The sequence below is a fragment of the Pholcus phalangioides genome, unplaced genomic scaffold (assembly GCF_987345545.1).
Source record: "Pholcus phalangioides strain wild (caught in Gottingen) unplaced genomic scaffold, Ppha-v1.0 ptg000024l_1, whole genome shotgun sequence".
In the NCBI taxonomy this organism is placed as follows: domain Eukaryota; kingdom Metazoa; phylum Arthropoda; class Arachnida; order Araneae; family Pholcidae; genus Pholcus; species Pholcus phalangioides.
This window is the reverse complement of record NW_028301616.1, coordinates 23,186,383-23,202,435: the sequence shown is the minus strand read 5'-3', so window position 1 is coordinate 23,202,435 and position 16,053 is coordinate 23,186,383. Positions and strand designations below refer to the sequence as shown.

General features: G+C 37.5%; 1 protein-coding gene across 8 annotated transcripts in view; it reads right to left on the bottom strand.

Moving 5' to 3' along the window:
• The window catches only part of LOC149069012 (poly(rC)-binding protein 3-like), a 111,977-nt gene that overhangs the window by 63,705 nt on the left and 32,219 nt on the right, over window positions 1-16,053 (bottom strand). For 6 of the 8 annotated variants that reach the window (XM_089251200.1, XM_089251195.1, XM_089251201.1 and 3 more), the window contains exon 2: window positions 9,578-9,865. In XM_089251200.1, the coding sequence (XP_089107326.1) occupies window positions 9,578-9,685 (108 nt within the window). In that variant the 5' untranslated portion in view covers window positions 9,686-9,865. Of the gene's footprint in view, window positions 1-9,577; window positions 9,866-11,382; window positions 11,703-12,045; window positions 12,546-16,053 lie in introns of those variants that run through there. The other 2 variants (XM_089251194.1, XM_089251198.1) reach the window with 2 other exon arrangements.

Genomic DNA, 16,053 nt, shown 5'->3' with positions numbered 1-16,053 from the left:
TAGAGTGGAGAATGAGAAATTCGCGCTAGTACTGGTTAACACTACGACTGAGACATAAATAAAGGATTTTCCCCACAATTCTTCTCTCAGGACCCTTTGGACGAATAGGATGGAGGAAAGTTCCACTCATAGTTTCTGGTGCTAGTGATTGTGCGCGGTTCACATGATGGTGCCGTGATCACCAAAGAAGATTGAAGTTTCCATTTATTCTTTTTTATATAATTTTCTCTCTTGCGCTGTCTTGAGAACATCAACTATTTTTTCTTCTTTTTCAAAAAATCTCCCACAACTATCTTATATTCCCTTGGCAAGAATATGAGCCTCGGATGTTTTCCTGGATGCAACACGGTTAGAGATAGAGAGAAGAAGAGTTTGCACATCAAGGGATTCGATAAAGAAATGGCGAATCGCACAACGTGTATACTCCGCGAGCACACGTGCTAGGGTGCGTCTATAAAAGTAAAACGTGATCAGCTCAGATTTTTTTTTAGTTCTTCCTTCGCGCGAACTCTTCCCTTTTTTTTTGGAATACAGAAATATTCGGCCATATGGCGAAAATCAGCTCCTAAAAAAAGGGGGGGGGGAGGGGAACCTTATACACACATGCATAAGCAAACGAATACGCAACTAATGTTGGAGCATTCACCAACACAAACATAAAAAAACGAGATGAAATAATAAATAGCAGAGAAATGAAAGAAATATTTAGAAGTGTAGGCCCCAGCAGCTGCCTGGACTTAAATCATTCCTTAGAATGAATAAAAAAAACTATTGGAGATGATTTAAAGAGAAGGGAAAAAAGAGCCTCCAGAGGAGGGAAAAAAAGCTGCACTTTTTGTGTTTTATCTCATATCGAGCAAGATAACATCGGCTGTATATAAATTATGGTGCGTAGGAATACATCTGACAATGATATTCACTCCATAAAGGCGAGGTGATTTCCAGCACTCGTTTTACGCCCTGCGGCCGTGTGTGCATCGCGAAGGCCCGGGTTCTAACCACACTACACTGGCTTCATAATGGTGGTCGGCAGGAGTTGGTTTTCAAACTTCAAGGAGCGAACGCGAGTTGATCTCCCATTTAAAAAGTCTCTGCACAGAGAGCAATCAGGCCTACAACTTTAAAAAAAAAATCCACGGATGATACAAAGCGAAATAACATGGCGGTTGTTGGCTTCTGAATTCGGAAGGTAGATGGCTACACTATTTTAAAACACACAACAAACTAGGTTCACAAGACAATAACATTCCGACATGCACCAAATACATTAGAAGTTTCTTTGAGGAATATTTACGAGGTGCACGTGAGTATCAGTAGTAGCTCCCATTGTAAAAGAAAACAACAGTTACACATTTCTTCAACACTTACTTACATAACCGGAAAATTCAGGCATTCGACATCTTCACTTCGGAATATCGAAGCTCGATAGTTTTCAGAATACCATAAGAATCACATTGCGAGGATCCAAGCGTGCACGCAGTTGGCGGTCAGCTGTTGTTTTCTACAGTTTTAAAATTTCGAGGAGCGAATGTGAGCCGGTCTCCCATTTTAAAAAGTCTCTCTGCAAATAGCAGGCAGACCTTCGAAACTATACTTGATAACACGCGAAATTCAGGCATGCGACATCATGACTTCAAAACATCGAAGACAGATGGCAGAAGCAGTATAATACGAAACATGCATAACTCTTACAACAAAAATACGTCAGGGCTACGTATGCACACACAACACGTTCCAGTAGCCACCAATTCGTTAGAAATTCCCCAGAGAAATGTTACGAGGTCTATGTACTGTTAAGTAGTAGCCCATTCCAAAAGTCAAACTTCACCGATCATCCAAAAATAGGAAATTGGATTTCCACGATCTTCTCGACAAGAACTTCAAAGGAAATTAACAATCGTCGAAATTGTTTGTGTTGATGTCTCAATCAAAATATCGGGTTTAGTTTCGTTCGACGATTCCAAAAAAAAAAAACCCATAAAAATGCCAGAGTTTATACTGTCCTTGGTAGACATAACGAAAGAAAAAAAAAAATTCCCTCCAAGTAAGACCTCAAAATGAAGATGGAGACAGAAAGAAAGAAAAAACCAGATGTATGTGTTCCCCAGAAGAAAGAAATCTGATGCCACGAAACAGAAAACTTCGTTTCTGGAAATGAAAACTAAGAATTGCTGGGATCGAGGACAAACAGTCACACACATAATAAGTGTCTATTAATATTAAAACAAGTTGCGGAACTTCCATATTAATGAAGTTACGATGGCAAAAAGAAATTACCACACTCAATTATTAAGCTCTTTCAAACCGCATACGAATGTATCCGGAACAAAAAAAAAAAATACAACAAAATTACATGGATCGAACCATTTGCGCGATTTTTGAAATAAAGTTAATCTCGGTTGGCACGAGAATCGAAAAGGTGGGCCGCTATAAACCATCAAACCAGTGAGTTAGTCAATGAATATGCGGTACATAATTATATACAAATACAAATACAACGCCACAACAGGCAAATTGCCCAACGAGGTGGCTGACTTAAGAACCTCATAGATCCCCCCCCCCCGGAACCCCCAATGAATCGGTATTATACAGGGTGATTCTTAATTCATGTAATAAACATTAATGAGTAATATGAGACCTTAATCAATTAACGCCGGTTGGTAAGAAAATTTTCCATTCTAAATTTTAAGTTTTTTCTTTGCCAATAAATGGTGGAAGTGGTTCCCCTCATTACTTTTTTTGTTTTTAAAAAAAGTCAAAGTCGTCGTTAATGGGTTAAGCGAGCATTTTTTATCATAGAATGTGTGGTCAAATCGCAATAAGCAAAGGCGGTAGAGGGTGTTTTTAAGAGAGTGAACAGCACCACTTCACCAAAAACAAATGGTATTTTTCCGACGGATTTGCGGCGATATGCGCAATCAACCATTCGAGGGTGCATATGCGCCTTTGGATTGGAATTTATTTTTTATTGGTGGAAGGAACATCAAGGCCAAACAATGATCAAACGGTAGAATGACTGGTGGTAGAATTTGCGTTACCTAGATTGCTTACCACATTACAATACTCTGCCCCCTCGAATGGTTGATTGCAATAATTGCAAATCCGTCAGAAAAATATTATATTTGCTTCTGATGAAGTGCTGTTGTGCACTCTCTAAACACTCGCCACCGACTTTGCTATTGTGATTCAAACACTTCATATGATCAAAAATGCTTGTTCAGGAGTCTTATATCACCTCTTAAAGTTTGTCTCAAGAATTTAGAATCACCTGTATTTTAATACAGTATATTTTTCATATATATTTTTAAGTTAACCCTTTATCGTCAGATTCCGGTGTATATTTCACTACACATAGCAAATACATGATCAAAAACCCCATTATACTAATTTCTTTCAATTCTTTTGCTATTTTAGAGAATAAATCTTTTAGTGTAATTTCAGTGCGAAATAGCTAGAAAGAACTGATTTCTTGTCGACGTCATTGCTTGAAAGCTGCTGAAATTTTACGTGTTCAGAGATTAATAAAACCGCATCGAATTGGGAGAATAGGAAACAAAAGTCACGCACAAGGTAACAACTATTCAACTTCGTTAAGCAAGATTTCAGTTTATAGATAGCAGAAAAATAAAGGAGAACTTCTGAGTGAGAATCAAGAGATAAAATCTAAAATCCGAGATAGAAATAAAGGAAAACTATATTTTTTACCCTTAACTGGTCATTGTAACTAATTCAAAAATCCGCTCTCTAAGTAATTAAATAGCTGTGTTGATGCGTTTATTTTTTTTTTTATGTTAATGCGAGCAAATTTATCAGCTCGAACTTTTTATTTTGTCAAAGTTTTGCCTCTTCAGGATTTAATAAAGGTTTGTTGGACTTCCGGGATGCACCCATTCCCCAGGAAAAAGCTTCGAAATTTCCTCTTGGAGATGTGAATCCGGGTGCTCCATCAATGTCAATGTGTTGATGTGCTGTTCCACTTAAAAATATGCTAACAGCACCCAATTTACACATCGCAATTTCATTTATTTATTTTTGCGATTTTTATAATCCGACGTTAGTGTAGCTACACAATATCTATGGAACCGAAATAGATTGAACAGCCAATCAAATTTCTCCGAGTGGACTATAAAAAGAAAACCGAGATTCTTTAATGGCTTTTGCAAGAATCTCTCTTGTCAGAGAACTAAATATTAAGGAAAGAAAAAGAAAATCAGCTCAAAAAATAAATCGAATCAATGCGTTACGTTTTCTCTAAATGAGATATCCGATACATTCTTATCTGAGGATGAAGATCGATTTTATTTCCGTTGATGCCGCACAAAGATGATACACTGAGCTTTTGGTCACGGTGAAAAAGATACTTTCCCAGCACTGGGATGGATAACTTTGATATCAATGAATGAAAGATAACAGAGATGAAATGCATACAGTATATCTGTGGAGAGAGATGGAAAACACCTTGCGTCCACTTATCTCAAAATAAACTCGGTCGAAAGCAACGAAAAAAATCGATATTTTTAGACTGAACGCACAAGCAAAAATCGACCGATTATTCGCTGAATAATATTTTCCCCCTCTCAGTCGGAACGTATGTGTATTGATATTTTAACTTTCAAAATGAATACATATACATGCAAAATACACCACTTCAATGTAATCTCGCAATCCGAGTAAAGAAACATAAGCCGTGTGGTTGGCTAATATTTCTTTAGAAAGAAAATTTTTCTCCTCATAAATGCCTGCCTTTGTGTTCTGCTGATGCTTTTATAAGGCATCAGCTGGGGTAAAAAATAATAATAAATATAAAAAGCGTGTGGTGCTCTTTCAACTTCCTACTTGAAGCTCTAGTGAGGCTTCTGCTTTATTTCATAGCAAAATTGGCTTCTACATTTATTCAGTGGGGTGCTAGTGGGGGAAATGGTGGGGAGAGAAGAGGAAAAAACACGTCGCTGGGGCTACTCAAGCGCGATTCGTGTCAACAAGCCAATTGGCTTGTATGCAGAGCAAACGGAAGTTTAAGGAAATATGTGTGATTGTCACGATAACAGAAAGTTATCAAAAGAAGTATCGTTTTTGAAATACAAATACGAAATCTGGAGTCAGAGCAAATTGTTCAATAAAGTGGCTTTTGGGGGGGGGGGGGAGATAAAGAAAAAGATAAATTAAGAAAGATAAAAACTACACTATTTATATTTTCTTAATAAAAAAAACAATATTGGTAAAAAAACCCCATAAAAATATGGTTGCCATAGCCTAAATGCAATGACCCAAAGTCAGTTTTCAGAAAAATAAACTAAAATAACTAAAGGTATAATACACTGCCCATAAAAAAAAATGATTTTCATTAATTTCACCCTTCTCTCAACCGGTTTTTAAAATTTCACTGATCCACATTATAACTGAAACAATGGAAATCACTAAACCCTCTGTAAAAAATGCTACACCTTTTCTCAATATTTTTTTCGTCTGATTTTGTGCAGGTGATGGTACTTTTCTTACCAACACCGAGAATAATTTTAAAAAAATCAACCGAGGAAGAGAAATACTCTGGCATTTTCTATTATTTATACTGCACACATTATAGTATACTATCCCGTAGGGGGAGGGGGAACATATCTCTCATTCTGTTATCAAACTTTAAACTAAGGCCGACTCCGTCCAATGGCAGTTGAGGGGATGGGAAAACATGTAATTGGCGATGTCCAGTATTTTCACACCAGGATTCTCGATTTCCCGTACTTAGATTTACCGAGGAAATATGGTCAGCGCAATGGAAATTATCGTGTATATACCATGTTGTATGTGTATCGATACTTTTCTACCAGAACACTTTTGAGATGGAATCCGTTGGTGGGCCGCAGGTTGTGCACCCCTGATGTTGTTTCTTGAGAAAACTGCGAATTCTTATGAAAATTAGGTGCTAATTCCCAGACTTGGAAAATCAATAGTTTATCATGTGATCAAAAATTTCGCATCGTAGAAATTGTTATACAAATAAAAGGGAACACTGGGAATTTTTGGCATTGCATAGGGTGACCATATGACCAATTTTCCACTGGACATTCGCGTATTTTTTTTTTGTCATTCCAATTTTTTATTATAAAAATGCCCCGTTTTTTCAACGAAGAAAAGCCAGATCTACTTGAATATTTTATCCTTCACTGAAATCGAGGATAAAACATTATTTTGTCAACTTATATAAACGAAAATTATACTATAAATATCGTGTCTCACATATTGGTATTACCAAACGTTTTCTTCGTAGAATTTGTTTTAATCCACTGCGATTTGCAGTAGCGTTTCGATTCCCCGCCATTGGTGATTTTTCGGTAATTTCAGCAATAATTGGCAACTCTGTCACCGAATATGATACCAAAAATGAGCAATCACCGATTTTCCGCTCTCGAGAAGTCCTAATTTCCCATATTTTTTCTGAGACAACGTGATCAGCATGTAATTGCAAGAACTGAAAAACCCTGTTAACATGTGAAAAATATTTTCATCCCTCGTAGGGAAAAAAACTGGGGAATAGGAATTGCCCCTTGTTTGTTGTGGGGGAGGGGGGGGGGTGTAACCTCCTTTCCTTTAATCCTTCGAGCGGCGAATTGAACCGGCGAGCACGTGACCTTTGAAGACATCTGCAATGTGGGGTTAAAGTGCTGGTCCGGTGAATCCTTGAAGACGGGTTTTAAAAACCCGGTTTTCCCTTTTCTCATGTAAACGGGACAAAAGATTATTTGAGGAATTTGCATTCCCGACAAGCACAATTTGAGAATTTTTTCCATAAAGATACGAAAAAAATCGGAAAAATCTGGTTTCTGACCGAAAGATTTTAATACGGCTGAAAAATCGAAAAACCATTGACACCCATGTTTTTTTTCCTATCGTTGAGCCGAAATCTATAAGCCTTATCGAGTTGCCAGCTTTGTGTGACGGTCTTTTTTTTTCTTTGGAAGTAAGAAAACATTCATTTTACGTCGTTGGGAAAACGACACAACATATTGCACGTAAACGGTCGGATACAGTTGTGTAAAATAATTCATTCGATACCTAAAAACCGTAGTAACAAGAAAAAACTCCTCGCTCCTTTAATGTTATTTGATAGCCACGAGACCTTCGCAATGTGTGATCAATCTACACGACAAAGGATGAATTTTTTTGTGTGTGTGTGTCTCTCCCCCCCCCCCCTCTTGTCTTTTAACGATGCACATACCATTCCAGAGAAGTAAGGGGGAAAAAAAGATTACTGCTCTGTAACAACACACACATACAATGTATTTTTTTTTTTAATTCTTGGTTTTCGTAACATGCCGGGGCGCACACACACCATTGTCTGTAACTAATGTGTACGTGAGAATGAGAGAATAAAAGGAATGGGATGGCAGGAAAGGCAGCTGGGAAACGAACCACTGATGCAGCGAAACTAAAAATAGTAGAAGACTCAGCTACTATTATGTTTGTGGGGGGCATTTTATTCGGGGAAACAAAAGCACACATCTTGTGCTTCTAAACACTAAGTATGCAATGCAAGCAACCAGATGTGACCCCGAGATACGAGAACATGCTCCAGAATGGATGAAATAAACGGCCATCTCATCCAGTTGGATTTCGATACGCCTTTTACGGTTTCAACTTCAAGCACTACAAACAGAATTGAGAATTTCGAAAAAATACCGAAACACGAGGAGAGGGAAGTGACAAGAAAATCAGGTGCGGAGTCGATGTTGTATCAATCGCATCTAATAAAAGACGTCGCTTAGTCCAAATTAATTAATCTTATGAGCAGAGCAGTAACGTATACCAATACCTCCCAGATATAGTATCTATAAGAAGTATTGCATATAAGAGACATTCATAAGAAGGGAAAAACTCCATTTTATTGGATTACTAAACATCAGTGACGCGCTATACTTGCAGTGGTTCTCAAACTGGGTCCTGGGATATTCTAAGAGCCACGGAAAAAAAATCAAGTGGAATGGGAGCCACAGGACAGGTAAGAGGAGGGCCACAGGGTGTTGCGAAGAAATAGAGGGTTCCCAGCAGCTGGATCATTTCTCTGTCCAAAACTCAGAATTGTTTTTTTTAATTTGCAAAAACAAACACAAAATTACATTTAAAAGACAAAACATAAACCACATAGAAAAGACAAGACATGAACACATAATAATCATATTGGGCCCCAAGGAACACAACGTCCTTCCAGGCAGCCCTATGGGATAAATTTTTATATTTTGCCGCCATTTCCCAAGAATCGTACGTTACGTTAATAAACGTTATGTAATAAGATATGAATATTTCAAAAAGTTATGCACTGTTGTAAAAATTTGGGTTATTAGATCTGAAATTGTTGAATTACGATATATTTCTTATACGAATAATGAGTCTAAGTAATAAATATACCTTTTCGTTTCACAAAGCTATTCATATACACCCTGGCCCAAACCCCTGAAAATAGGAATAGACTGGGCCAAATGGACCCTGTGATCCTGTGATATTTAGAGAAACTGTGAAAGGGGCCACAAAGAGTTATAAAAAAAATTGGATATGAAGATGTAAAACTTTCAAGTGAAATAAATATCAGGGAAAAAAGTGGGACCTTTTTCAAAATTCCACAGAACTGCCTAGAGCATTAGGGTGTTCTTAATCTATAAATCTATAGGCTCAACAGGTAACTATGGTCCATTGACTGAGGAGTCCATAGTGAGCCTACATGATGATATCTGGTTGTTATTTTCAAAGAAATGTAACATGTTTCCAGTGAAGTGGGGGGGGGGGAGAGCTTTCGATTTTAAAAATGCTCAAAATGTGTTAAAAAAATACTGTATCATTTTTGAGAGTGAAAATACAGTGTGTGACAAAATAAAAGAATCTAAATTATATCATTTTATATAATATTTTTTATACGCCCCCCCCCCCGTTCTTCAACTTTCGATTAGAAAGTTGTTGCCCTGTCTCTTGAGAGTCCAGCGAAAAGGATTCCACGTTTCTAAGTACAATATTTATTGAGATATTCGAATTCAAAAATCAAGAAGAGTTGAGGAAAAAGAAACATAACTGTGGAGAGAAATCGTTGTCCTATTCTGTCAGGAATCGTTTTTGCTGTTCTTTCCCAACTTTTCTTTGACTTCCGAATTCAAATATCTCACTGAATGCTGCACTTAGAAACTTGAGACTTTTTTTGTTGGCCTCAAGAGAGACGGGGCAATAACTTTCTAATTAGAGAGTTAGGGGGGCGTATAAAAATTTGGATTTTTTTTATTTTATTTTGCGACACACTGTATTTCCACTCTCAAAAATGGTACGGGGCAATTTGTGAATGCATTTTGAACATTTTCAAAATTGAAAACAACGAATGGTTCATGAGATAAAGGCCACATTAGCGCTTACAGGACACCCGTACACGAAGAATACAGCCAACTCATTGACCAACTATTCTCACACCAATAAATTTAACGTCAATTTTTGTAAGTTTTAATTAGCTAGCTCTCTTCCAAGGTTAAATTTCCCAACAGGGCACCAAATTGTGACTCATAACAACGTAAAAGAAAATTTAAAATGACAGCAGCAAAAAGCTCACCTTGCCCTGCATGATCAATCGTATGGTAAGCGTAACAGCCAGGCCGTTCATACCACCACCGCCACCACCAGACGAAGAACGATCCGTGCCGCCTCCACCGGATGCCATGACTCAAAAATATGCACAGGACGAATAAGAATGTGAAACAAAACAAAAAAAACAAAAAAAAAACTGGAAATGAAAATGTGGAAAAAAATTTCTTGTTGTGCGCTGGCTGGAAATTTTCCCTGTATATAGACTTTCCTTCTTTCCTTTTTCCAGATATCACGCGACTTGCTGCAGAGTAATCTGAAATGTGAGAGATGGGAAATAAGTAAAGTACGTATATCACGAAGAACTATGTATATTCCACAACGCCGTATTTACTCGAATCAAACACGCACCTTATTTCTCCGCTGCGAAAATGCCTATTGTTTATTTTGTCATCAATTCCGGTGCGCACAACCCCAGATATAAAAAAAATATTCGATTTCGAAGGATGGAGGGCGCGCGCGTTAGATTCGAGTAAAAACGGTAATTAAAAAACCAAATCAAATTTGATACATGGAAAATCAATATGAATGTTTCATCATTAACCCTTAAATGTTTTTTTTTTTTCCCGAGCTGATATATATATTTTTCCCATAGTCACTGACACGCATAAAAAGCCTGAAAAATCACGATCATTGATCATTTTTGTCGCATCAAGGTCATTTTCTGCACACGAGGGCTAATTAGACCGAGACCTACAATTTATTGCCGATTCCAAACGGCAACTTTTTTTTTTCATACTCACCGAGAGGTTGGTGCGCTAACCTCTCGATGTGGGACTCCCTGTGGTAGCTATCTTTTTGTGAAAAAAAAGAATTCCAGTCTGAAAAATCATTTAAAAAAAATTTATCTCGAATTGTACCACTTGATACGGTACAAAAAAGCCGTAAAGAGCCTCGAAAATCGCCCATAGAATCAATGTATTGAAGTAATACGTATTAAATTCCAAATATATATCTACCTTCTTTGTGATTCAAACTGTAGAAAGAAAAAAATCATGCTGCAAACTTCTAGGTCAGTGATTCCCAACGTGGGCGTTAACGCCCTCTGGGGGGCGATGGAATGTTCCAGGGGGGAGGTAGAAGCTACGGGTATAACATGGGATTCCATGGGTTCAATTGCGTTGGGGGGGGGGGCGATGGGAGAAAAAAATTTCTGAAGAAGGGGGCGATGGGACAAAAAAGGTTGGGAAATTATGTTCCAGGCAGATAAAAGGAAACAAAACATTAAAAAAAAAATTAGCGAGATCACAGCCACACATGCTCGGAAATAGAGTTGTTAATTGGGACATCAACACCATTTTTATTCTGTTGAATGAATTTTACTCAAGAAATTGGTGCTCTGACTAGCAATGCAATAGGGTAAGGCAATGAGTTTAACACGACTGAGGTAATCATTATTCACTAACCACAAAACTCCCATAATGTAAATAAATTCTGGAGTATCCAATGGGGTTTTCACTGAAAATACGTCATAGATGCAATATGTAGATCCCTATAAATTTCATGCGACAATCAACACATGCCGTATTTTTTCTATATAAGCTTGGATATACTTAACTCTAAGGGGTAAATTCAAAAATAGTTGATAAATTTCGCATTTCAATTTAAAAAATTACGTTGGAGAATAAGATGACGATTCGATGGCATACATCTACCTCCCACGAACCATGGAGGACTACTCAAAAGCTACTTCTTTATGTGACTACTACTTAACGTTCAAAAGCTACTTAAATGACGAAAAAAAAGAACTCTTCTGCCAACCAACAAACCTACCTCAAAACGGGGGAAAAACCAACACTACTTCAAATTCCAATAAAAGCTTACAGCAACGCGGACCTTCGAAAAATAAAAATTTGTATTATCTCTGAATCAGCTGACAATGGTTCAGTGCAATGCAATTTCAGGGTTCCGAACAAGAAAATATTCTATGATATTTTGAGGGTGTTATAAGGGGAATAGTACACGAGGGAATTTAACAATAAAAGTTTTCAAATTCATAGGGGTTTGGGCCCGGTAAAAAAAATTTACCGAGCCATTGATCTAGGCATGCCCCCAACCCTGCGGCCCGGAATGATTCGCATCATTTTGTTTTTCTTCATGCTATAAAGTCACTATAGAGGGGGCTCGTGAAAGTCTGGCCTGGGAGGGGGGGGGGCATGGATCTAGGACGGTTTTTCCAAGGTGGGAAAAACCCTTGAAAGAAGGGAGCCGACCAGCGAGGCGGTAGGAAGTACAGATATAACGGGATCGCGTGGGATGACTTAAGGAGGCGACGATGAGACCAAAGTGTGAAAAACTGATTTTGTATTTTGAACCCCTCTGGAAGAGGGCGGAAGAGAAATGGAATTCCTGAACTTGCACTCCACTATAGACATCGCAGAACAACGAACATCGCAAAACACACAAACGTGTATACACCTTATTTTCTTCTCTTACCTGTGACAGCTCCTAAACTGGAGAACCAATGACGAGTTGTAACAAAAACATATGCGACGGTTCAACACACTAACAGCAGACTAAATAAAACACGGGATGATGAATCGACAAGAACAGCAACGCAGCGGGTCCAGCGGCAAAAGGCACCATCCGAAAAAGAAAACATTAACCGAAGAAGGGGGGAACGGATTGAAGAAAGATAGTCATGTAATGAGAGAGAGAGAGAGCGAGAAACTCTGAAGTGGGAATGCGCCCAAAGAGCAACTCCTCTCCCGATCCCAAAGGGATATAGATCTATCTATCTATCGTGCTGGGAAGCCAAACAACGACACATAAAACACGCGCGCACACAGTTGCTTCCCTGCTCCACATACACACAACATCAAACCACCAAATGCACTCTCACACGTACACACACACACACATCCACCAGAGAAGGTAAGCAAGGGGGTCGGTCGGCAGCGAAAGCAATAAAGAGCTTGGACTGCACAGTGAGACAACACACATACACACACACAAGCAGAAAATACCTTGAGAAGAGTTTCTTAAGGAGTAACTGTTGCCTCTACGAAGAAAATAATAAAAAGAGAAAAGACGACCTTTCTTTTTTCTATTTCAAATTTAATCCAATTACCGACGTTGGGTGGCACTTTACCGCTGAGCACGGAAGAAAATCTACCGAAAAGACCGACCGCCACTCGTGGAGAAAAGACATCTCAAACTCACTCTCTCTCTTCTAGTTCTACATCTAGGAAATGAAGTTTCCGTCGTTTTTCCTTTTTTTTTTTTTCATCCCGGGAAGTTTTGAAACAAGAAAATTGTTGTTTTTTTTCCCCAACTACATTTATTTCTTTTGAATTTTCAGAAGGCAATGAAAACTCCCGAAAAATGAGCTACGACACCATGACCCGGAATAAAGCGAAATAAAAACGAAGGAAGATGGCATTTAATTGAGAAAACATTTTCATACATGAAAGAAGGAAAAATTCAGAAAGCATTGAGCGCAAGACAAATTTACAGTCGAACTCTGTTATAACGACATTGAAAGAACAGCGGGACAGTGTCATTAAAAACGAGATCGACGTTTTCAACATATTGCTATGAAATGTGTAATCTTAGGTCAGATGTTATCATGAAGCGATTGTTTCACAGATATGAATAACTGGACGGAAAAAGCTTGCACCGCCCCCTAGATGAGGTTTTCTTGTCTTCAAAGATGCAAAACAAATCTTTGAAACCTGAATTGATAACAGAAACCAGGGCTCGATTTTTGCATGAGCAACAGGAGCATTTCTCCAGGCGGTCCAAAATTTATAATATATATTTTTCCTTTATTTTTTTTTTTCCTGCTTATATAAAGTTTTTGAAAAATCACACACACAAGAAATATCCCTAATAAACAAATCACATTTATACTGTTTCTAAAGTGCACAAATGCTATGAAATATTGATTTCCAAAAATCAATTGGCTTTCATTTTTCTGCTTCTCTTTGAATTTGAATGTTTCATTGAAACTGACTGATGTGTTTGCAGCATTGGATAAAAAGTTTAAATGTGCAGTCTAATGGTCTTTATACTCAGTGGTAATACTCTTAGGCAATATGCGTTAAGAATAGGCAAAAAAAATCAAGAAACAAGTGCTAAAATGTAAAATATATCCGCAAACTTAGTTCATGTATCAGTCATCAATAGAATTTATACATGTGTGTGACTGTTTCGCACTGTATCAAAATTTTGCAGAAAAATTGCGAGGTGATAACCAAAATTTTGAAACGCTTCACATAAAGAAAGCACCTTAAAGAGTAAGACCCCAAAAGCACTAAATGTAATTAACTACTCGAGATCTATATGTTTCTGTGCGATTCCTCAATTTCACATATTTCTGCAAAATGATTCATGAAATAGTAACAAGACATGTTTGCATGTTTAATCAACATGGAAATCCTTAAAAATCTACATGAAGATTCTGCACATTTGCAAAAATTTTACGCATTTGATCTTTGTAGACACTTTCGCAAATGAACTATAAAATTTTCATCTTTAGTTTAGATTTGTAGAAGGTATTTAACTGAGACGTTGATAAAGTGCTCGCGAGCACGAAAGCGGATACGAGCATCGAGAGCTTCAGAGAGCACCGTGTTACTCGCAAGCAATAGGTTGAAGATGCCTGCATCGGAACATGACTGAATCAATCACAAGGTATCAAACAGTGAAACATGAGGTAACTTCGTTTTCACGGCGATCACCCAAGTCCGTTCGAATGTGACAGATACTGAAGAGGATAAGAGCCAATTCTCACGGAAAGGAACTCGACACGATACGGTCAAGCATCAGATACTTAAAAAAAAAAAATTACAAAGGAAAACTAATCGCTCCTTCAATCTTCTATTCTATTCAAATTTGTCTGATTTTTTTCTTTTCAATCACAGAACAAGTCAATAAACTCAGTGGAATTCTGGGATTTCTTTTTCGCTCCCATCATTTATAAATCGCTTCGTATTTCAAACACAGAGATGATGTTTGCGATAAATTAGGTTTTATCCACGCGTCAGCGGAAAAACTAACGCTCGCTTATATGAAAGGGGGAAGGGGGGGGGGAGCCCCTTCAATATATGAAATCGGCTCTTATGGGAAAAAAAGGGAAGCAAAGAAAAATCGGAAACGAAATCGATCAACCAAACGGACGAATCACATTTTTTGACAAAACAATGGAATTCAAGGATTTCTTTGAACTACGGAACGATTCCCGGCTCATCATTTTGATCGATCGATCGATACGATATTTTCTAGTGAAGTATAATAGCAAAAAACCACATCCACATAAATTACGGAGCTGTGAAATTTTACGATCGATACTCTCAGACAAAGGCCAAGAATTATTTTTTTGAGAGTAATATACAAATACTGGTCAAGAATAAAGAGAAAAAATAGCTCTCTTCTTATAGCGTTTCAAGGCAGGCTACATACTTCGAAAAACTGCCTAACGAGATGAGATATATTCGTAAACATAACACAAAATTTAGATAGATTCGTGAGCATCTTGCCATGAATATTGTCTTATACAATCGAGTTTTTTTTCGTGAAGACAGGATTCAGACCAGTCTCCCAAAATGGGCAATATCATACCCTTGGAGCGATCGAATTGCCCTCGGGGTTCCAAGCAAAAACTGCTAGATCAGCGTTTCTCAACCTCTAGTCCGCGACGGTTGCATAGGTTGTCTGCGGGTAGACTTGATAATTAAATTCTAACTGAATGAAAAAATTTTCAATTGTTTTAATTGATGATAATAATATTCATATTTTGGTTCAAATAAAAACTATACCATCATACTTAGATTCACCATACATCAAGGAAAATGCTGGAAACTGCGATCCTAAACACGGGATATAACTAATTGTAGTAAAAAGACGCAATTTATACGACAAGTTGACTAATTACTGCAAAAATGAGTGAAGGAGTGGAGAAATAAAAGGCTACTACAAATCGCAATAAACAAAAATGTATTTCGCGAAAAAAAAAAAACATTCAAATGACTAATGACCATATTTCCTTGAGAAAAATAAGGGGAACCGAGATCTTAAATACAGTAAAATGTGGCAACATTTTTTTATGGAAATTGACGACGTCCCGTAAGTCGACAAAATCCCCCCCCCCCACATTGTAGTTAAAATCACAGAAAAACTTTGGAAAAAACGTTGAACCTGACAAATATGTAAAATTAATATTTGCATTTACAGCTATAATTTTCATAATTAAGTTATGAAAAAGAGCCGTTTATTCACGATTTTAGTAAACATTACAAGTTCAAGTAAGCATTGTTGAAAAACTGGAAAAATTTATATAAAACAATTCGGAACTAAAAATACAGGAATGTCCCGTATTACTCGTTTTTGGGTTCAGAAAGGTTGAGAAACGCTGCGCTAGATCATTTCCTTGACCGAAACTTCTAAAGAAATAAATATAATTTAAAATTCTAACCTATGAAAATGTTTAACGAGTTTCAGCAT